Source organism: Vidua chalybeata, chromosome 7 (assembly GCF_026979565.1).
Source record: "Vidua chalybeata isolate OUT-0048 chromosome 7, bVidCha1 merged haplotype, whole genome shotgun sequence".
NCBI lineage: Eukaryota > Metazoa > Chordata > Aves > Passeriformes > Viduidae > Vidua > Vidua chalybeata.
Window position 1 is genome coordinate 4,082,256 of NC_071536.1, and position 24,553 is coordinate 4,106,808.

The following is a 24,553-nucleotide window of genomic DNA, read 5'->3' on the forward strand; positions in this document are numbered from 1 at the left end:
TTGAAGAGACACCACCAGAAATCTACAACAGAAAGGGAAGGATACAGCCCAGCAATACCCAGAAAAACTGACAATTTGTCTGATCACAGGCTGCACCCCCATTCTAATTCATGGCCATCACTAGAGATAAATCTGGATAAAAATAAACCAAAGACAATCTGGAGGTAAGAGGAGTGAGATGCTAGTGGGAAAAAACAGCATTAGAAGCAAACACTCCAAAGAATTCTGCAGTAGAGTGCACAGGGCTTAGCACCATGCAAAATCAGTTTGAAGAAAATCCAAATAAGTAAATGGTGCAAACAGGGCATATCTCCCAGCTTTTTAGGCAAGTACCCTTTCAATTTATTTTAACCATCCTTATATATTAAATTATTGTTTCCTCCATCCACTCCTCTAGAAAAAGCTTTTTCTTCTAGCTTTCCCAAATCTTGAGAACCTACAGAGGTTCAAACCCTCCCTTGATCCCTGATTCCCTGCCCATACAATTATGCCTAACTGCCCTATGAATGTGCCTGAGCAGGGAGGACTCTCCCCTACCCAATGCAATAACACACAGAAATGTAATTAATTCTAAACCTGAATTTCACTCCAACTAATGTTGTATGAAATAGCCTTTTTTAAGTAAATGTCCAGTTCCTACCTCATCTTCTTGGCACCCTTCTCTGTGACTTGAGTAAAAGTCTTAGGATAACAATCCACCTTAACACATTCCTCTTTAGAGCAAATCCAAGTGGAAAGGAGGAGGCAAGTTACATTTCCCTTGCCAATGTTCTCCCTGTATCAGAAATCCTATCATTCTTTATTGATTTCACAGCACACAAATTCCACTACCCCTTTCCACACACAAGTTAACTTGCCTTTCCCCCCCTCTATTTTCTGCCTTCTAAAATTCTAAACCATAATCTTCTGTGCCCTTATTTATGATCTAGAATCTGTATCATTGCCTCATTCTTTCTTGACTTGCAGTTCACAGTCATCTGCCATGTTCTTACTGAACTTTCACTCTTACTTCCTTTCCAGCTTCCATGCATTCCCAGGTACTTCCATGCTACGTGGAAAATTCTGTGGAACATAATTATTCCAGTTATGCACAAAGAGAGAATCTGCACTGCCACCTTTCTCATCTTAAGTCCCACTCCCACTAGCATTCATTTCAAAGTGTTCTGCCTCACCTGTCAGTTACTTCTTTTATTTTTCATTTCTACCTTCAGCTGTCATATCAACACCTCATTTGTTGTTCTTGTGCTTCTGCCTCCCCTCTGCAGGTCTTGAAGGCAGTATCTGCCAAGAGTAAAACTGGAAAACCACCATCACATTTTCTACTCGAAGGAACTGCAGTTACTAAAAGCATTTAAAGTTGTTTTTAAACAACTTTTTAATGTGATCACAGCTATTACTGCACATCAGATACAAGGCCTGTAATGTTTAAGCCATAAACTGCACCACTGGACTGTCTTTGTACTTGCCCTGAAGGAAATCCTAATAAAGTCTCCAGATTCCAGCTCCTAACTGATGAAAAATTCAGTACTACTCTGCCTCCAGACCAGATGGAGAATTTGACTGGAATCACACTGGCAATTTCTTAGATATTAAATATCTTCTTTTTGTTGTTGTTGTTCTGGAAGAAAATAGAGGGCCTATTCAGCACTGCAGTTCAACTACATAAAGTAATGCTCACAAACACATCAGACATCATTCCTCTCCATTTCTATCATTCCTACAATTAAAGGCACACATCCTTATTCTGGAGTGGAAAAAATCTTCTCTCAGGATTATATTCTGACCAAAACTATTTTATTTATTCAGAACAAAAACATTTAAAAGAAAACACATTTTAAAATTAAGAAGTCTCTTATAAAAACACCTATTCTACATTCAATTACTAACAAACTATCCAAAAAGTCTATCAAGACTAAAAAGCTTCTTGTTCTTTCCCTGGTGCCAAGCCTTGTACTGAAAGTCAGCCATGTCACTGCATTGAGGGGACCCTATAGTGAAATTCAAGTGGTTTGATGCCTCTTTTGAGTCAGAAATAATTTTAAAAAAATAATGTTGCAAAAGCATAATTAATAGAGGTTAATTAATCATGTTTGAGAAGTGGGATCCTAACTCCATATTTCTATACTTAAATCAAGCTACATTGGATTTTTTCACCCAAGATATTGCTGCTAATACAAACACACTATTTGTGTGTGCCTGTAACCTCAATTGGGCTTAGACACATTTTTGGAGTCTTCTATCAAACTGATGGGTACAATCTCTCCAAAAATTTCCTTTCTAACTCAGAATATAAAGAAAATGTAAAGAACAAAGCAGAAGATGCATTGCTATAATTACAGAAAAATCAAACTCACTTGAAAATTTCAGGGGTTTTTCTTCTTAATTAGAGGATTAAAAAAATTGAGTCAGAACAATGCACAAAGCACGTGGGGGTGAAACAGCATAGGTTTACCTGGATATTTCCTCAGAGGGCTGAGGGGAAGAAACAACCACAAAGAGCAAACTTCAAAGTAACAGCTGAGAGCAGCACTTCAAATCTCTACAGAAAAACCACTGCATGGAAGGTGTAGATATATAACCAACCATTTTTGCACTGACACCTACTATATATATATATATGTACATGTAGCTTGCATGCCCACTTCAGCAGAAAGGTGAAGTGCAGTACCTCATAGAGCAGAAAGTCTTTATCACAGCAACAGAATTAGAGCTTTCTCAAACCCAAACCCCCCAAACACAGCCTTACCTGAGCAGGACTGGAGAAAACCCTTCAACACAATGTTCAGAGGATAACTGTAGCAGAAATGCACACTTTGAAAGTCCTCTGTAGAGGCAGACAAACTTTGACCACTGTTCAATAAGCCTACATTTAACTGAACTTTTTGGATTCCTCTACAATTCCAGCAGCATTCTGTCTCAGATGTAGAAAGGCTGTGAGGATACTGTTAGAATCATCCCAAGCTTGAAATTCCCCCCAGAAATTGTCATCTACTCTGGAGTGAATGGGAAAAGAGCTCCTGGAACATACTGATCTAAGAGCTAGCAGATCCTGTGCCTCACACATGCTAATGCACATCCAGCTTCCCTGGCACTGAAGAGCATGGATTTAAACCTACAGCCATCCTGTCCACCTCATCATTCCAAAACAAGTACCACAAGGAAAATGGATTCTTTTCTGCAAAGAATGGAAGAAGAAGGGAGAAAATAGTGGCAGGAAATTGGAACCTTGTCATTGGCAACATTAGATCTGTTTAACTGATTGTTATTATACTAATTACCAGAGAAAATTAATTTACAGTGCAACACTATATAATGATATCTGACTCTAGACAGAAGCTGGCTATTTACACTTAGAAAATTTATTAGACAGTATTATCCACCCAGTCTTAGCATATAAGCCCTAAATTCTCAAAAGCATTTAGGCATCTAATGTACCTCCCAGCTCAATCCACTCAATGATTCCATGACCTATTCCTATTAACTTCCATGGCAGGGAACCTGGACACCTTTGCAGAGCTTGAAATTCTAATAACTGCTAAATATATGGATGCTATTTTGAGGGGAAAAAAAAGCAAGCCTGAAAGGTTAAAACCCCTTGGTAATTGGCATTCAATGATTGTGTGTGCAGCTATAAGAAGACAATGCAGACTACAAGTACATCAGCCTCTCACAGGCACATACTTGTGTAGCTAAAAATAATAGCCAAATTAGTGTTGATAAAGATTCACCAAAAAGAGAGTCAAATCTCAAAAGTCAAATCTCAGCTGTACCACAGCTGGAACAATCCAATGACATACTAAAGCGATGCTCACATACATTTGGCTGCAAAGAGGGGCAAAAAGGTTACCCTTTCCTTGTTTCCTCTCATTACCTTTGTTACAGTAACTTCTGACAGGAAATTCACAATGAATTAATTCAATTAGTAAAAAGATCTTTAAAAGTAATAAACTCAGGATTTGTAATGTCAGGAACAACACTGACACCTCCAAATCTCTAATTTAAAAGCTTCCCTGATGTTCATAAATTATTTCAAACCCCAAACTTTTTAATACAAAGAAACAGAAAAGGACCACTTCCAAAGGTAGAAAATGTGAGCCAATCTGGAGCCTTGCAGAGTAGCTGACACAGCTGATAAGAATATTCCCCTGCACAGGTGCTGGCATGTTCTGAGCAAGCTCCCAGCCACAGCCTTGGCACAGCCAGCCTCTTTTACTGCCACTGAGGCTCTCCACTCACACGTGTTGCCAGATGGTGGCTAGAAACTTACTCCGTGTGTATCCTAACAAAAATGGAAATAAACTACAAAGACTGTAAAGAGCTCCTTGCTATGACTCCCAGACCAAAAATCAGTTAACTTAGCAGCAAGGCTAACAAAATATGTGAGTGCATTAGCTTGTGTGGTTGTGTTTTTAAAAACAATACAGGAGTTATCAAATACAACACAAGACCTCTCCAATTATCCTTAAATGTGCTCCAAATATTGTCAGCCTTCTTCCCCCTCTCACTCTTTTTATAAACAGTGTAATCAAACAATTAATTAGTACATAATAGGATGTCTTCCATTAAAATAGAGCAAAACTCTATAAATAAATAATTATTCAAACAAAGCCATGTCAGCTTCTCTTCATTGTTACTTCCCAGATTATTTTAGCCTGGGTGGATTTTTGAGATCAAAGCAAGCCTGCACACACTGTTCTTCAGAGCTTTGATGGCAGGCAGGAACTGATCAACCATGAGTTTGGAGGGGCAGGATCACAGCACGGAAAGTTTAGCCAACAACAGATCAGGAGCAGCAGAATAAACAGCTGCCAAAGCCTTCTAGCTTGCAACTCAAGAGAATATCTCATTCCAGTTATTATTATTTGGATAAAACCAATCACTCCACTGCTGACTGTACATCAAAAAATCCAGGTATATATTCAAAATGAGACTTCCTCTCTCTGAGGATACTTTTTAAAAGTAAAGGTATCTGCTAATTCATCTCCATTACAATTTTTCTCATTTGCAATATTGAAAAAACAAGGACAGTATTTTCACATTAACCAACCCTGTGATCTATGTCAAAACATACATTTGGGGTATTCTTAAGCATTACACTACCATGACTCTTTGATTATTTATCTGCTGGGTTCAAGACAGGGCATGTACATTTTGCAGCACAGAACAATTTCTACACCGGTGTGAAGGAGGCCTGTGAATTCCTCTACTATTGCTAACACCCTTTCCAGACTGGGACATGCCACAAGTATATGCATTGTTCCTAAATTATCTACAAGAGTTAAGTAATCTAAACAGATTTTTTAAGAAATTATAACTATTACACACCAAAGTGTGGAAATATAGTGTAGATATTTTCACATTAACTAGTACTACTGGTAAACTAAATATTTTTATTGATTATGGATTTTTAAAATACTATGGATTGTGATTTTGCAAAGTGATTTTTTTCTTGTTTATCTCTTTTTTGAGATGAGAACGAACTCCTGAGAGATTTACATCACAGCAAATCTCAGTTTTTGCTGTACTGCTTAAAGAGAACAATTTCTTTGCAGGTGCTAGAGAAACATGAGGGAGATTTGCTTTGTACAGTGAGTGAAGGATTCCTACAAAAATAGAAACAGCTTCAGATTTCTAGTAAATTATAAATGTCTGACTGGCTGATCTGTTTTGGTTAATTTACAGTATACAGCACATTAGCTGAACTATATACACACAAGGTAGGAACTTGGAAACAATAAATACAGAGCTATGGTGTAAACCATACTAAAGAAATGCAAACTGAAACTGGCCACTGAGTAGCTGGTGTTCTGCTGTCACATCTGAGTAACAGAATTCTGTAACTAGGCTTTGAAACTTGTGTGTTCAAACTTTGTAATTCAGCACCTTAGCTGAAAGGATTTAGAGAATTTACAAAGAGAGCAGAGGTAGGAAAGAGAAAGGGAGCTGCTAGGGAGGAGAGAGGACTTCAGAAAGGAAACAGGAAAAAAAAAGCATTCTTCTGAATGAGCTGTGAAACTCATTCTGCTTTTTAGCCCCCAAGCTCAGAGATCATGGCCAAACTCCACAGCGAGACATTAAACTGCACTTCTGAAAAAACAAATTTGCAATATGAGAAGATTCCTAATGCGTTCACAAAATTGTTTAGCAGTTGTGCTTTACAAAGGGGTTCCATGTAGTGGAAACAAATCTGAATTGCTTTTATTGTCTGAACATCACATGAATTATTTCTGTTCCTCTGGTGTAAAAGCCCACCTGTACAGACATCATTCCAGGCTGGGTTCCAGCACAAATCTGGCCAACCTCAGCCTCCCTGCTGACAGAGGTTGCCCTTTACTTACTTCATGTAAGAGCAAGGTGAGATCAACTAATCCATGATCATACAACAACTAGTTTTAATCATGATCAAACTTATCAAGCCTGGATTTGAACTGGAATTCCAATTACAAAGAGGCCTGTGACCCATTAACCTTATCCTCATAGTATGTGACACTCCAATGAAACAGTCACATTTTCTGGAGGAAATGCTCTGATTATTAATTCATAAACTGTTTGGAGGAAAGACTTAGTGTTTTATTTCATTTAATTGTATTCAAACAGAAACAATTAAGATTTTACTTTCCACTCCCAGAAGTGCTGTTTGAATATACAAGACAAACAAGCCTGAACACTGTGAGCAGTGCCAGAGCTCTTAGGATATGTTAGAGATTTGTAACCATGAAAACGAAATGCTAATGTTGAATTTCATTTTCCTTAAAGTGATGTTGACATATGCAAAGGCTTTGTTTAAATATTGGAAAAAAAGATTAAAACACCAAAATCTATAACTTACTGCAGAATAGTTAATTTAAAATATAAATACAACAGACAGCACCTGAGCCTTTCCCTCCAGATTTTTGGGGGTCTGAGCACTTACTTCATATTTCAATCACATTCCACTAATTTGAAAGGGATCTAGTTTTATCCATTAATAATTTTAGCTGAACTACATTAAAATGGAAAAAAAAAAACCAACCAAAAACAAAACAAAAACAAACCACCTAATTAGTGTTAAGTTTGGCCTCATTTAATCTGCATTTTTTGTGTAAGTATATCAAGCAGTAGTTCATATATTGCCTTTTTAGCCACATCCCTGAACACCAAGCTAAGGTTAACCCTGAAGTGTAGACGGCAAATACTTCTGGAAGAATACTCCTTTAAAAACAGGGATGATTATTTACCCAGTTCAAATAGAACTACCATTCTGAACATTTTGACTTGCCATTGTGTATCAATTACAACTAACACTTTTATGTGTTTTATCAATACCCCAAGACACCAAGCAAATTATTGATTTGAAAATTAAAACTTAGTATAAAGAGCTTCCAAACTCCTGCATCATAAACTTTTCATTATGAAACAGAGCTTGGAAAAAAATAGAGTAATTATAATTGGAAATACACCTTGGTGGAATTTACTTTTTTTTTTTTTGTCTTACACAAGAAAAAGCACTTCCTAAAAACCATGGCCATTTTTCAAAGGAAATTAAGTTTGCACCAATAACATTGTAACTGAGGTACCCAACACTATTTATGTCTTGTTTAGTGCATTCTACACACTATGCTAGTTAGTGCCTCTGCTTCCTTGAAAGAAATGGGGATCTTGGCAGAAGCTGAACATTCCAAAGAGCACTGGAATTGCCCAGTTAGAGATGTTGTGCTGGCAGAATTCCCTTCAGGGGCTGTGAGCACCGAACACCTGTCAGTGAGCAAACAAGCACAACTAAACCGTTCTCCTCCTCTTTCCCCCACAACTCCCACATGGTTTCCAAGAGAAATGTTAAGGTCTTGACACTTTAATTAAAGGGAAAACAAAATGTTGGTCCTGAGTTAATGAAATTGCTCAATTATGGTCTCAAAGCCCAACAGAGCTGACGTGACCAAGAGCTGTGCAAGCACCATCCCACCTCCTGCTGTGGGGGTTCTGTAGGGAGCCTCTGGTGCCTCTGCAAAGTTCTCTCTGAACTCAGGTGAAGTCAAATCATATCCTACAGCCCAGCCTGAATGAGGGGAAGTGCTGCAGGAACTCTGAGGAATAAAGGAAACCCTCGTGCACAACACAATACCTTACTCTCTCCATTTGTCTGTCCTGAGGAAGACAGCAGCAGCTATTTGTAAAAGCAAAGAAAACCAAACATTTTAAAGTCTTTATGCCATGTTTTAATATCTATTCCATCTTCTCTGCAAAGAGAACTCAAAGGTTTTTTTTCTTCAATTAAATACAGTTACTGTACATCCCTCTTTCAGGACATACAGCATTTGCATACAAAACCCAGTAATTTTACTATTTATCAGCAGTTTTTGCAAGTGACTGTAGCAAGAGTGAGATTCACAGTCTGAGTTCTAAAATCTGTCATTGTTGACACTAAATACAGAAAGAAATAGACAAATATGCAAAGCCTATGTACAATTAGAATTAGGATCAAATGCATCTTACTTCCCAGCAACTTTCTGTATTGGTTCTCCATCTTGGGGGCCTGTTAACTTTATTATTCTTGGCAGCATGCAGTGACTCAAAACAAGCCTTGTTCTTCAGCACAAAGAAAACCCTTTGGATGATCTGTGAGGTAGTTTTATCAAGTACCAACGGCTTACAGAATTAATTTTACTACTAAAAATGCAAGGCATTGGGTGTCTCGGTTTAACAAAACTGCAAAGGTGGATGGGACATTCTATAATAAGTTGTCTTTATAATTTTGTCTTGCAACTGAATGAATATTTCCTCTATAGCTTTATTTGTAGCTAACATTCTGAAGCATTTTCTCATTTTCTCCATGTAGGCCTGACATCTTTAAAGACATTTGAGCAAATCCTAAAACTAAAGCTATCATCTCCAAAGCTACCATTTTCAAGTCCATAGCAAAAGTATTTTTTAAAAAATACAGAATTGCCTAACAAAACACGTAATTCTTTTAAATTAAATGCCATCAAAACCAACAAAAGGACACATTTTAGATTACACCAAGTTAATCTTGGATCATAGTCTTAACATTTGAGCCACAGAACATTAATTCTGTAAGTAAAGAGGCATCATATTCTAAGGAAATAAATTTTCTTTGCTGCTTAACACCCACCATACTCTGAATTACTCTTATTGAATTTCTACTTTATTGCTACTTGTTCTAACAAGTTGCTTTGTAATTTTGGATTTGCTTTTGGTTTTATTTCTGTTTTGGTTTTTTTTTTTAACAGAATTCTTTTCTATTTTAAGGATGCATCCTGTCTCCCCTTAGGGTTCTTTTCTGTAGACTACCCAATTTCACTTTTCACCTTTTCTTTGACAGTTTCATAGACTTCTAATAATTTTTACTGCCCTGGTGTAGATGCTCCACTTTTCTCCTGAAGAGCTGTGATCAGACTGCACACAAAACTGCAGCCAAAGCCACATGCCATGTGAAATTAGCAAAAGGAATATTTCACATGCTCCAGGCAGTATTCCTGGTTTACACTGCAGCACAGTGTTCAGCTATTCCACAATATTATGTGGTTTTCAACTCATGTTAAGCCTGTTTTACACAACATACCCTAGAGCCTACTCTAATTAAAAGCTAATTATCAACTCTTTCTAATCTTCTTGATCTCTATTTGTACACTGGATCATTTTTTAAAGGCAAAGTTTTGTACCTTTTCTTACACTGTCTGTTATTTCTTTAGATCACTTCTCCAATAGGTCAGCTTTGGAATTCCATTCCTGTCCTCAGCTGCACTTGCTGTTCCAGCCCCACCAAACCCAGGCCAAGTTTGGTCTGCAAATTCTGGCAGCTTATTTTCTGTTCCATTTTCCAGATCATTATGGACAATATATCCCTGCAAAAAAGCCTCTTCAATATATCTCCATGTTCCTAATCTATTTTCCATTAATTAAAAAAAAAATTATGTCAGGCCAAATTTCCACACTTGTTGACAGGAATTATTCCATGAGACATTATCCAAAGCCTTTTTGAAACCTAAATGCTCTTGTGTGTTAACCATGGTAACTCTTATCCTTCCATGGATGCAATATAGACTGGATTTAAACAATTTTTCCTTGCAAATCCATTTTCCCAGTTAACTCTTTCCCTGCTTTCTTGCAGGGAAAATTGAGTAAAATTTCAGTTATACACTGCCAGCTTCCTTAGGAATGTAAGTTATAGTGTCTAGTCTATGATTTCTTAGCTTTTACTTTTTATCTCATTTGGAACACAGACGTTGTATTTTCTTTTCCTTTCTCTAGGCTGCAATCTTATATTGGGTAACTTGTATTAATTTTCTTAGCTCCATGTCTGCAGTTTATTATCCCAGGGAAGGGCTGTAGAAATAAGCATTCCCAGTATTATCTGTCAGTCACCTACTCTCTTCTGAACATCAAATCAGTGGTTTCTTAGCCACATTATTACAAACACAAAGTGATTGTCTGTTTCATTTATGACCCTTCCTAACCACTTTGGGACCATCTTTCTAATTCTGTCCCCAGTACACCTGTGCTAATTTATATTCAAACTCAATAATCTGATTAAGTAATCACTTGGTTTCATCTCCCCTTCTACTTGAGAGCACAGGAACAACAGTTCTTGTAAATTTTGTACTTTTTTTTTCCATAGAACTGAGGAGAAACTTCAGTGTAATCCATGTACCCATGTGATATTTCAACCCAAAGTCTTATTAATTACAAAATCCATATCTGTATGATCACTGGATTTTACTTCTCTATTTTTATATACACAATGGCCAGAATTGCAAAATCTGTTCCACAGAAACAGATAATTCCTCAAGTCCAGAAATGTCCAACACACTTTAGATAAAGTTTTACAGTAAGTTAAACTTGGGAAAATTAAATTGGGTTGTAATACATGTAGAAATATAATTTAGTGAACATAAAGAAGCTGCAATTGTCCGGCTAAGATTACTTTAAAAAGCAATCAAACATAGAATGAACTCTGAAAGGAACCTGAGAGAATAAAAATAGGAAAGTTTTCAAGAGCATAATGAAATTCATATTATCAAAGGTTCTCTACAATTTTAATGACCTGTGAGTGCATTTTAATTAATTTAAATATTTAAAGTAGTACTCTCTGCACATTCTTGATCTACGACTACTTATACTATTGACAATGGCTTATTAAGGGCCAGATATGTAAATAGTTTAGACTAATTGTCTGTTACTACAATTTAATTCAGTCTCATAACAAAGATTGTAAAATCAGAATAATGCATTCTCTTAGAAAAAAAAGATCCTGTTGCTTTTTCACTTGCTGTTTCAGTGACAAACTTCACATCAAAGGGACTCTGTTTTAAATGACATGTCAGCTTTTACAGGATATTGCAGTAACACAATATATGTCTGCCCTTGAAGTAAATGTTCTAGTTCAGCTATGACTCATATTTGCATCTACATAAAAGCACGGGCATTTGTTAGATCACTATTTACCTACCAGACACAGAAGAGATGTTAAATCATTTCCATCACCATAGTTCACTGCTATGTAACAGTACAGCTAATACAAACATTTATAATTTTGTTTCAAGGATACAATCTCATGACAATATAGTGGCTTTTTACTGAATGGGATATAATCCAAGTGCCTGAACTTATAAATTGGATAACATGTTCACTCTTAACTTTTGTAAGCTTTAAAAGTTCACTTACATTTACTGAAGCAGGCTTGACAATACTAGACAGTGAATTTTACCTAGATTTTCCACATCTTCTCTTTTTCTCTATTTTGTTGTAAATGCATATGCAAATGCAGGACTTCAATTGCATTTATTTCTTCTATATATTCCTCACCAAACTCCATGGAACTGACCAAATTCATGCTCTGACTCTTAGTTCCTTTGTGGTATAAAGAGAATTTAAATGAATCACAATCTCAGTAAGTATAAAACAATTTTACCCTCCCCAATAAAACATTTAAATGGCTTATGGAACACTTTTCAGTAGATATTTATGTTCATTCATGTTGAATCATTTTAAGAAAGAATCTAAGTTATATAACACACAGCAGAACTTAAAAGATTTTTGATCTAGGTCAGAGGAGATGAGACACCACACAAGCTTGATTCCAAGTATCACAGAAATTCACCTAAGGAAGGGAAGGCTCTCCTTTATACCTCATCCTTTTGATGGGAACAAATACTCGAGACACCTAAACATTTGAATGAGAACACACTATTTTAATTCAGTACATTGTATTAGAACTGTAGTTCAATAAATGTGCACTACAGGACAGAGTTCTGTCTCTTCTGCTTTAAACACAATTTTAACTCACCTCTTTGCACTCCAGACATTCATCACTCCCTCTGTCATTTATTTCTTACATTCTAAGCAGCAATTCACATGCACTATCCAAGCTGGAATCCTTTATTAGGGGAAAGGAAATATTTAGAAATAATAGATGCAGGAAATGTGAAGTGAAAAAGAACTATTGTTCCATTTGGAAGAGATGCTAATCTCACACCTAAAGTTTTAGACTATTGCTTAGCCATGGAAAATTCTAGTACATTCAAACATGCCCATATTTTCCGATGCCTTATTTCTGGAACTAGCCCAGTTTTCTAATCCATTGATTAAATAAAGACATCAGGGCCTCTGGTGGGACTCCTTTGGGAAACATAAGATCTGTAAAAACACAGATGCCTGCCAGAACCAGTCAACTAACAGTGCTCATGAATTTCAAAGAACAAGAGCCAGACAGGCACGCTACCCGTGCAAAGTTTGTATCTTGGGGGTGAAGCATAACTCTGCTGAAGTTTTCCATAAAAATCCTGATGACTTCAGTAGAAACAGAAACACAGAAATGATTGCTTCTAGGATTACGAAATTGCATCTGTTCACAAGTCAGAATGAAGAGAGGAGGTACCTCTAAGAGTCTAGCATGGAAATTTTCCAGCACTGCATGAAAAGCAGGCAAAGTGGAGATGGACTGACTGGCACATGGCTCAGATACTAATAGGTGTGGGGACAGTATGGAGAAATTTTTGTTATACATGGTGAAAAATGTTCAGTAAGCAACAGAAGAGAGACAGACAGACATAGATTTTTTATTTGAGGGCTCAGGAGTAGAAAAAAGAATGAAAACAGAACTAAAATGGTATATTTGTCTGTGGAGACATGCACTGCCAAAGTGAAACAGATGAAATGCTCTTGTAAAGCCAGACAGAAACCTACAAAAATGAATTACCATGGACATATTCGTGTAGAGACAGCAAAAGACTGAAGTTGCTTCTGACTAGATAATCATCAACTAAAGCTCTTTTCCTCACAGTTTAAACTCTAACTGTAGTTCTCAAACAAAAATAGAGCAATGTAACAGTTTTGGGAGCTTCTGAAATTTTAGATATTACAATGTTTATCCTAATTTGGAAAAATAAAAGGCATTGTTATGTAGTCCCAAAATGGAACCTCAATAAATAAAACAATCGGAATAAAGTAAACATTCTTTTCCATAATAAAAAAAATATTCAATCAGGAATTAATTTTGATTTTGCACAACTTCCAAACTGAAGCAGTAACTCACCTCTTGTATACTCAGGTTTAGAAGCTCTGACTATTAGGAAACTACCAGTATTTTACCCTTAGTCTTGCAGATATTGTCCCCTTTAGTCCCAGCTGGAACATTCTGAAATGCTGAAAAAGTTTGCAAGCATTATGGAACACATCAGGATTTCTCAAGTTACAAAAGAAACACAACAGAGCAAGAAGCAATTACAGCCAGTGCTCTTCCTCTGCTAGGTGATTACATTGGATTCTCAAAAAGTAGACTGCTAGCTTAAATTAATCAGAGTTCCTGTAATTCCCTGAAAATTTAATTGTGATAGAAACTTGTATTAAAAAAAAACCCAAAACTTGTTACCTACCTGTCCTATTTACTTCAACTAAGCAGGACTTCTTTTAATCACATTGGACAGGTGTCTTTCACCTGTATAAAGAGGACTGATACTTACAGCTGGAAAGAACACAGTACCTTTAGATCTCTCCTGCCCATATTCTCTGCATCTTCGTCTGCATCACAGGAAGAGCTTGCAACAACAAGGAATTTTTTCTGCCTGGCTTCCCGAAGAGCTTTCTGGGTGGGACCTTCAAACCCTTTCTTCCTTGTACAATCATGGCCTACTATGAAATAAAACCAACAAAAATATGATCAGAATTTTTTAAATTTACTCTTCTGGAAGCTATCTCCTTACTTTATATTAGCAAGAAATGCGAAATTCTCAAAGAAACACCACTTCAAATAAGAAGATGTTCAGGTTACTGTGCCATCCATATTAAGTGTTCCAGGGCTACACATATCTCTGCTCCACAAACAATTTCACCTTATCTAAAGGGTGAAAAAGCCTTTAGACTTAGCCCCAAAAATGTGATAATCTTCCAGTACAAAGAGAGTCACAGGGAAATGGATGCATTCTTTCACATCCCTCAGAGCCACAGGACACATCAGCTCACTGCATCCTATGCAATATTGTGATTTACAGCCCACAATTCCTTTTGTTTCCCTGCACTTTCTGCCAACCCACCTTTCAAACAAGGAATTACTGATGAATAGGTAACTCAGCAAAGAAATCCTAAGCAGGTAACACAGCTTTAAATCATCAAAGGTTGCAAGGGGTAGGATGAAGAGTACAGCACACGTGGACTATAGCACAAGGCATCTGCCATGAGCTGGCAGAAAGGACACGGCTCTCTGACAGCCTTTGCACTGGCAGCTCACACAAATCCAAACACAGCCCTTTGGGATCCCTGTATCTTGTTGCAGTGCTCTGTTGGATGTACATGGGTCTACATGAAAAAGAATGTAATGCTGATTTCCAGCTGGATTTGGGCATTTACATCCCTTTCAGTTCTTTGAAAAAAAAAAAAATCTCTGACTGAAAGAAGCCATTATACAGCTAAAATACAGACTGAAACAAATGTACTTCACATTATGCATTTCTAAATGACTGCTCTTATAAAATGGTTTTATTAAGACCTCTACACCAAAATGCAAACCTGATGACTTAAAGCAGGGAAAAAAAACCCCAAACACTCTCTCCACTCTTCAGGCAAAAAAAACCAGAGCAAGCAACACAAAACCTTCCTGTATATCCAACCTGAGTACAGCTGGGACTGATGGAAAGAACTAGGCCCGCATTAAAAAACTTTAGCATTTATGTTTTAAAAGTTGAAGCTACTGTCACAGATATCCTGAACAATAACTTCCTCTGAGGAACAGTAAACAGCAAAATTGGTTTGTAAGTCTAAAACCTTCTGCTCACTTAGTAACTGCTATCCACTAGCATGTTGCTCACAGAGTATTTGGTTTGTTGGTCTTTTTGAGATACACATACCTATAAAGCCACGGTGTTATGACAGCTTTAAAAGTCAGTAACTATGAAAAAAAAAAAGAAAGAATGAGTTCCAAAGAACTGTTGCACTTAGATGTCAACAGCTTAGGTTCAAAGATTTTCTATTCTGACTGCATTGCACATGGAATGGGCACAACCAGGCTAATTTTAAATTTGTTTTTGCATGACCTTCTAACTGCAATTGCATCAGATCAAGGAAAGGAAAAGCACAGTTAACAGTCTTAGCAATGAGTTAATTCAACCATGAGTAAAGAAACTCATTGAGTTCAACTTCTGAATATAATTGGGTAATAAATAAGCAGCTGTTGTTTTTAGAAAATACAAGAAGAGTACTGAGCAAGGAGCAGTTTTCTATTTAGAACCAGCTGCCATAGCAGTGTTCACTTAGGTTTATAAGCAAGCCACAGTCAACACTGCTAAACTCCTGCAGGCAAAAGGGGTCGTTTTTTAGAGCATCACTTAACACTGTTTTGATCTGTGAGGAAGGGTGCAAGCACTGTTAATACACACCAATACCCTAAATAAAATATCAGCTCTCTCACTTTGATCATTAGATTCCTTATGTATGATCTTGCTATCATATCAGGAAGGATCAGATTTAAAACACAACCAGTTTTTAAGGCAGATCTCCTTTAAAAAAAATCCATTACTTCGAAAAAAGTAATCTGAACTCAAAGTACAATTTTTTTCTCAGAGCTGGTTTCTGAGTGGGCATCAGAAAGAGAGAACCAGCCCACGGGATGACAAAGTCCTAAAAATAATTGCTAACTAGTTCCTCTCCAACTACGACATGTCCTTCATATCATTTTGAAACAAGCAAGGCAAGAATTAGGTTTCTTTAAATGTCTTAAAAATTATTAGATGTTCTTGTCTTGAAGGATTTCTGTACAAAGCAGAACAGCAGCCTGACATGAGACAGCAAAAAACTGCTAGTAAATAAATTACATGCTCTGTATTGTGGATGTTATCTTCAATTGCTTGAAATGCAGCAGGATGAAAGCTCCCACATCAAATGCCTGAGTAATAAAGTCAAGAATAGTTGCCCTAAAATTAAGTACTGTTAATTTTTTTTTCTACCTAGCTGCCAGATACAAATTTACAATGCAAACTCACTGTGAATACTAAGAAGTTCCCCTTTGTTCTTTATGGTGCACTGTATGGCTCAGAGAGAAAAAAAGCAGCCCCAAAGTAAAACCAAACCCACAATCACTGAATGGTTTGGGTTGCAAGGTGCTTTAAAGCTCATGCACTTCCACCCCTCTGCCAGGGGCAGGGACACATTCCACCATCCCAGCTTCCTCCAAGCCCTGTCCAGCCTGCCCTTGGGCACTTCCAGGGGTGGGGCAGCCACAGCTTCTCCGGGCACCCTGTGCCTCACCACCCTCACAGGGAAGAATTTCTTCCTAATATCTAATTTAAACTTATTATCTCTCAGCATGAAGCCATTCCCCCTTGTCCTGTCAGTACATGCCCTTGTGAAAAGTTCCTCTCCTGCTTTCTTGGAGCAGATGTGCAGAACCTCACAGTTCAGCAAATCCAAAACTAATTAAAAGCCAATCTCAGTGCTCTCTAGCCAAGCCAGCATTCCAGGTGTTCCACGGTCAAGGCAGGTTGTGGGACAACTGCAGCCTCAGGAGCAGTGAAGGGCAAGCCCCTGCTGCTGGGCAGAGCCCTCCTCCTTCCTTCAGGCTCTGCACTGCAGTGAAAGCAGACACCTGCCAGGAGAGGCAGCTTGGCCAAGGATCATCTGCCACTCTGGATGTGCACTGTCCTCTAATCAAGCATCCCAATGCACAGAAGGCAGCCCAGAAAACTGGAAAGCGCAGCTGGAAGTCTCCTTCCAGCCCAGATTTCCAGCTCCACCAGTAATCTGAATTTTGAGAAAAATTAAACTAACATTTCTCCAGTATCCATGAGAAATCCATGTTTCTCAGGATTATACTTACACTCTCTCATGAATAAGACATCAAGAAGGAACAGAATATTATCACCTTTCAAGAGGTAGCAAAATGTATTTTAAAGAGACGATATTACCCACTGAGACATGAGTACGACCTACAGAGGGCAATAAAAATTATGTAGTATTAGAGGACAAAGCACTGAAACAAAACGAATTGAAATACTGATTAATTTATGATACCCACGGTATGAAGCAAATTAAGACTTGTAGAAGCATGTGGGTGGCTGATGAGCTTAATTTGTGTTGGAGACTGACAAGGTTTTTTTAATGTAATTATTTATCAATGGCTCCCTTGCTTGTCACTTGGTATTACAAAGTGCTTTCAAGATTTCTGGAGAATAAACAAGACTGAACAGCCAGAGAGTGGTTTTTAGAATCCAACAACAAATGAAAGTATGTTTAATATGAAAAGGAGACAGATCCATCCACACTGTAAAACATGAGCACAGGGAAGATCCCACCCTCTATATCCTCAAGCCAGAGTATATCTTAATAGGAAAGGAAGGCAATGCTTCCTAACCTCTTCACTCAACTACAAACACCAAAAAAACCCAAAATAAATTTATGTGCCCACCATTCTTTTTCTCAGCCTTGTGTTTTCTAGAGGAACTTTACACAATGACAGTAATTCCATGAACATGGGAACTAATGAAGCTTGATTGTCAAAGGCTGGGGTAACTCACTGGCTTTTCACCTGGGGTGTATCACAAGTGTCAAAGGAGGTTTAGGTTTTAACACATGGGGAAAAAAAAAAACCAACAAAAAAACCCCAAAACAAACAGATATTGAAGTTGCCATAATTGGAACATATTCTTCACCTGGAAGTTGTATAGTATTTGTAGGGTTCTCTAATTTCAAGTAATTTCAAGTAAAAGTTTTCTCTGATGGGAGTTCTGCTCATGACTAAGGCAAGTACCACATCCCCTTCACATGTGAATTCTCTGTTGTCAGAGGATGGAGCTCACCACTTCCCCTTTGTACCATCCCACTTATTTTCAGGAGATTTTAAGCAACCTGGTTTCTTTGAAACTTATCTTACTATCCAGTGTAGCTGCAATTGAAAAATAGGTTCAAAATTATTAGTGGGACTGATGCTGTCAGAGAATGTGATAGCATGGGCTTCATTTACTTAGGAAAGCAGAAGTGCTAGAATATTCCAGATGGAGTTAGAAAAAATAATGTAAAAATTACATTATTACATTAGGAAAGTAGTGTGGTACCATAAAGACACTATTCAAGCAAGTATTGTATCATCTTAGCAATATTCTGTAAAAATGAGAGTCTGGATTTCATAAAACCAGGATTTTCAAAATGTTTCCAGACCACAATGTATGCTTTCTGAAGGGTGAGCTGGGAAAGACCATATGCATACACACAAAAAAGGGAATATCAGCAGATACAGTAACAAAATCAGTCACAAAATAGATTTCTAGGACAAAAAGTTACTTCTAAGTTACTCATATATTCCATATTGCCTTCAGCAGTCTCACTCTCCTTAGCGAATACACTTCAGAATAAAATATTCAAATGATAAAACTGCTGCTCAGACACCAGGTCAGCTGATAAAACGTAGTACAAGTATTTTTGATTTATTGTTACACCATATTTTGAGATGCATCACATCAACAACAAAAAATACATGACTAGTTTGAGCCTGGTGATGGGAATATTTTACCTTTTGTCTCAGAGATCTGCTTAGCATATCCGGACTCCAAACTTTCTAATGCAGCCTGCAAACCTATAACCTAATTTTAAAGAGAGGGAAGAACAAGAGGAAGCAATATGAAAATATTACTTTCGAAGTGTCTGTTCACAACATACAGAATTCATGCTGGTGTACTTCATTAATTCCATCTATAATTTTTAGCTCTTCATTATTGTCTCTAGGTTATGAACATAACTCCTAATTCAAGATTTTGGAAAGACCAAGAGCGACAATGCAATAGAACACAAGCCACCCAGAATCTCTCAAAACATTTTTACAACTCTATTGAAATAATGCAGACATACAGAATAACAGGGTTCTGACTACACCAGCAACTTTTAGAACTGCTGTCACTGCACTGATCTCAAATTTAATGGCACAGTAGGACTTACAGCTTTGTCACAACAAAATGTCACAAAATATGGTGTTATGCATTACAAAAAACTCATTGCTCTGGAATCAGTACAGTTCATAACTGCAGAGGTCCTCCACATACATATATATATATAAAAATATATATGCCCCTGAAATTTCATAGCATTGGAACTGTTCTATGTTTTGTGCTCCTGATTCAGCAGAACTCCATATGGGCATAAGCTTCCTTTTTCTATAGAGCATTTTCTTTTCCTTATTGAAATTTCAAACATATAATCCTCACTGTTTTATAAGTAAGCCCTGAGATGACCAGAGAAAAACTGGAGGAAGAGGAAAGGAGGAAATGAGAGATGAAGACTATCAGAAGAGGGTGTCAGCATGGTAAATTCCTTTCATTTTACCCTCATATAATTGATGTTACTGCTGAAACAATTGCAGGAATATAATTGCATAAAATATAACTATATAAAATGTAATTTGGTAGTTTTTTTTTTCTTTTTTTCTTCTTACTTTCCTTAAACACATGCAAGGTAATTTTCTGTCTGTCATACCTCCTTCCTGTGCTCTTACTGCTTGCTGTCAAAGGGGCAGAATATCTTGTATACGTCAAGTAAGATTAGAGAAGAAAAAATAATGTTCAAATATTCCACCCATGACAGAAAAACTGGCTCTGATCTCTTCATGCATTTTTTTTTTTCTAAACTAGTAGGTCACTCCTGGGTATATTTAGGAAAAAAGTAACACAATTAACAGTAAGAAAGGAAGTTAAAATAAGCTACTTCCAAAGGCATTGATGGAAGCATGAGAATGGGTGTGAATATCACACCTGCTGCACGCTGCAGAGCTGCACTCATGTGGAGCAGCACTGAGCAAGTACACACTGACATCTATTACTCTGTGGCACCATGTTTCACATACTTTCACTGCTAATATTTCCCCAGATCATGAAACTCACAAAATACTCTGTTTCAGAATACTCCATAAGCTTTACCAGAAATATCCAGTGTATTTACCAAAGTAAAAACCAGAGGCTTCCCTACAGTGGTGCAAGTGTATTCACTACATTTTTACCTGTCCCATTGCTTTGTCTCTCTCCAAACTGGTTAACATTTTCTGTGTCAGTGAATTCTGGTATTTTTCTGACAGCTGCTTCAGCATTGGTTCATAGGATGCATAATGTGCCTTCAGCCTGTGAGCAAGAGGAGGAAAAATTATTCCTCACAGATGAGTTAAATCAGAGATTTATATCTGCATAACTTTTCCCCTCCCCAAACAAAAGAGTAAAATTACCAAAAGGTCAACCCAGAGGAGACAGCAAAGCTGTTTAGCATGTAACTAACCAACTGCAATACCACAACAAAGGAGGAAAAAAAAGTTAGATAAATGAATAAGAGGATTCACAGCTTGTTTGGTCACATCTTAAAACAACCTATCCAATTTTGTCCCTTTGTTAATCCTTCATACACATACTGCACATTAATTTTGGCTAATTTGTTTTCTTACAGATGGATTGTATTTCACTGGAAGAAAGAGAACAACAGCTGTTATCTGACTACCAAGTAAGATCCTCATCTGCACAAACCAGTCATAATATGATCCCAATTTCTTTCTTCACTACACATTACACTATGAATACTTATGCACTTTAATTCTTCAGACAAACTAAGATTCAGACAAATAATCTCTCACAAGAAACACGTGACACCACCAGCTCCAGAACCACTGCATCCTGCAAAATGCTGAGTCACAGAGGACAAACCAGTGCAGAGTGCTCTCTTGCATCAGCATGCATGCATTCCAAGGGTGGGGATGTAGAACAGGGAGCTGCAATTACATGCACTGATGGATAACAACACCAACAGAACTCAGGGAATTTACTGGAGCTGCAGATGTAAGCCTCTCCCCAGTGTTATTTTAAAACACTGCAAAGAAAAGATTCTAAACTCAGCTCCTATTTAGAAATTAAATCACTATAACTCAGTAGCAATAGACTAGTTTAGGCTTATTTGCAACCAAAGCAACATAGCAAGTTTCTTACTCAAAGTTCAAGATGACAGAAAATGCCAATTATGAGAATCAAGAATGCAAAGGTTCTGAACTTGGTGTGATACCTGTTACCCTTAAAACAGGCAAAAATTCTAAACAGAAATCACCACCTATTTATGGCAAAAGATGTGGGTAAAAAAAAACCTAATTTTTGTTTCCCACTATTAGAAATACTATGTATTCATTAATGCATTTTGCATCATAGAAAATCCACCACAAATAAATCATTGGAAATTCTTTGATCTGTGTGGCACGATGGTCACATGGAGCTGCTGTTTACCAGGACATATCTAAATGCAGCCAGACTCACTTCAGATTCCTTAGTGTTATCTCATTATCAGGCAACAATTCTAAACATTATATTTAGTGCTACATGTATAGCAACTAAAATTATTTTGTACCTTTTCAAGTCAAAAATCAGCCTGTTTTTCTCCTGGACCACTCGTTTATGATGCATTCGATGGAAGTCTCGTTCTTTCTGCATTTTTAGGAGAGCCTCTTCTATTTTACTGTGCATAAAAAAAGAAAATGCAAGGCAGCAGTGTTAGTCTCCTCCTCTGAATTGCATCAAGGTATGCTGACTACATATGGAATTCATTTTCAGATCTGCACATGTCTACTCTGTCTAAGCTGGAAGAGCTTCGTAGTACAACCTGTGCTGGAGAATATGAACTTTTGAGGTCTTTTTGCTGCCAGCTGATGCTCAAATCCATGGGTAGTCTTCCATTTCCCTCAGATCCTTCAGACAGAACTCATAATGATTCTGGCATTATAATTTTCAGAGTTGAGGTCAACCTTATGTTAACCACAAGGAGTCTCATGGAGGTAAAAAAAAATCCTCTTGTTTAAAATTCTGTGTAAAAGTGTATTGGTAATACTGATAATAGACCGAAAATACTGATTTAAAAAAAAATATTTATGTCACATTCATATTGTTGCCTTGCAGATTAATTTGGAGAGCCTTCTGGAAAAAGTTGAGCCAAAAATGTTTTAGGCTCTTTTCAATCATGTTTCTAACCTGTCCCTAAGTGTTTCCTGGATGTGAGAGCAGGCAGCAAAAGGACTCTGTTTCAAAATTAATCGTAAATATACTGATAACCTGTTATTCTCTGAGCACATTCTACACACAGCCATGGCACACCCTGAGATGCTCTGCTCCATAAACTTAAAAAGAAAATACTCTGCTTATATTCAGTACATTTTGTCTTTACTGATATGGGTTTGGCAGGAAAGATTAGTAGATGAATTGTTTAATTGCAAAGGAAGCTTGAAATTAACTTGCACTGAAATTAGATATTTGCTTCTTGCAGAAATAAAGCTCATTTCCTCTGCAACCGGAGCTGAAGAATTAGGTAAAACCAAAAGGAAAACTGAGTACGCCAAATCAGAGGTCCAGGATGAAGATCCATAACTGCCAGTGCATTATATTTACTAATTTAAAATAGAAATTATTTACTAATACAAATAATTGATATTTGCTGTATATGCAAGCACTCTGTGTGTTACCTATACAAACTAGCATAGTGACACATGTACATTTCTATGTGAATTGGTGCTTGTAGCACAGGCTGAAGGAGAGCCCAGTGAATTCTTGCCAGCAGCTCTGGGTGAAAGCTGGCAGGACCTGGGACTGGGCAGGGCTGCCCCTCCCACAGGAGCCCTGGGCACACACATCCTGCTGTGTGCACACACACCACGAGCTGGGAAACAGCAGCTCGAGCCCACATTAATGATTCTGCTCAGGCTTCTACCAACATTTGAGAGGTAAATGAATCAGTGGTCTCAGGATAGTTCTGGGAAACAACTCCCTCACGACACCACGCTCAAAATCTGACTCGCCTTAAAGGCCTTGAATGCAAACCTTGCCCCTTCAGAGCTCAGCAGATGGCTTGTTCTGAGCATAAAAGATGTTGCTACAGCCATAGAAAAGCCAATATCCATTTATTTTAGGGAAGATATATGTCAAAGTCTGCAGGTACCTCTATTTAAACTTCTCTCAAGCAAGTACTTGTGTTAAAATAGCGAACGAGGACAGGGTGCAACAAACCCAAGCAGGGATTTTCAGAGGCAAGTTGCAAGCCCTGATCCCACTGATTTTAGGTGGGACTACATTCCCCAAGATGCTGCAAATCGGAGCCCTAAATTTTTAATTGAAATAAAGACAGTCTTAGAAAATACATACTTTCAGGCTTTTACTCTGTCTAGTTTACATGGCATTTAGCAGCAAATATGCTAAATGCACCATGTAATTAAACAGCTGCATTTAAATATGGTGCACAACACAAAAAGTGTGCACTTTTTTTTTTTTTTCCATGGTGTAAGTAGAAAAATATGTGCAGGAATAGTCAGATTTTGGTACAGAAATGGGAGCTGAACTGGGGATTTTGTTGCTAATGTCACTAGCCAAAATAATAAATATGACTTCCAGGATTACTTTCTATTTTGACCATTACTTTGGCTGTAAGCTGGGTGTGTATTTGTGAGCATGCTTACAAAAAGGGAAGAAAGGTACATGCAAATGTTTACACTTCCTAACTGATGCTGTGAACTCAACCACATACCTCAGGCAAAAGCTTGATACAACTTTGATTCCATCTACATAAGAAATTCCTAAACATTTAAGGAACTTTTAGATATCAAAGTTCACAGTCCCTGTGACCAACACAACCTTACCATGACACAACATTTGTCTGACTGTACATGTTTAAATAAACAGGCAACAGACAGGGTCTGGCCATAGGAAAACAAAAATATCTGGCATTCAAAAGATTTCATATCATCAGATAGGCAGAGTTTAACATGGCTATGAAATTGCAATCTATTATCAGTTCAGAAAAATGTTACCAGAATATTAAGTGACCAGGCACCACTGAAAATGGTGAATTAGAATTAACTAGTCCCATTCAACAGTTAACAATTTTCAGTGTTATTTACAAATTTTTCCTGCATATTGGGAGGAAAGTCCATGCTTCCATTAGGGAAACATCCAGCAGATAACAACACCCCTTAGCAATCAACTGGGGCTCAAATGCAGCCTTCAAGATAAAAGAAAGGGAGCACATTTGAGGTACCCTTTAACTAGTGTCACATGGCAAACCAATGTAAAATTAG

General features: G+C 37.4%; 1 protein-coding gene across 2 annotated transcripts in view; it reads right to left on the reverse strand.

Moving 5' to 3' along the window:
* Positions 1-24,553, reverse strand: part of SPAG16 (sperm associated antigen 16) — a 358,597-nt gene that overhangs the window by 318,199 nt on the left and 15,845 nt on the right. The window contains exons 6-9 of one of the 2 annotated variants that reach the window (XM_053947319.1): positions 21,844-21,951; positions 20,468-20,585; positions 18,992-19,061; positions 13,979-14,124 (exon numbers count right to left, since the gene is read on the reverse strand). In XM_053947319.1, the coding sequence (XP_053803294.1) occupies positions 13,979-14,124; positions 18,992-19,061; positions 20,468-20,585; positions 21,844-21,951 (442 nt within the window). Of the gene's footprint in view, positions 1-13,978; positions 14,128-18,991; positions 19,062-20,467; positions 20,586-21,843; positions 21,952-24,553 lie in introns of both variants that reach the window. The other variant, XM_053947318.1, reaches the window with a different exon arrangement.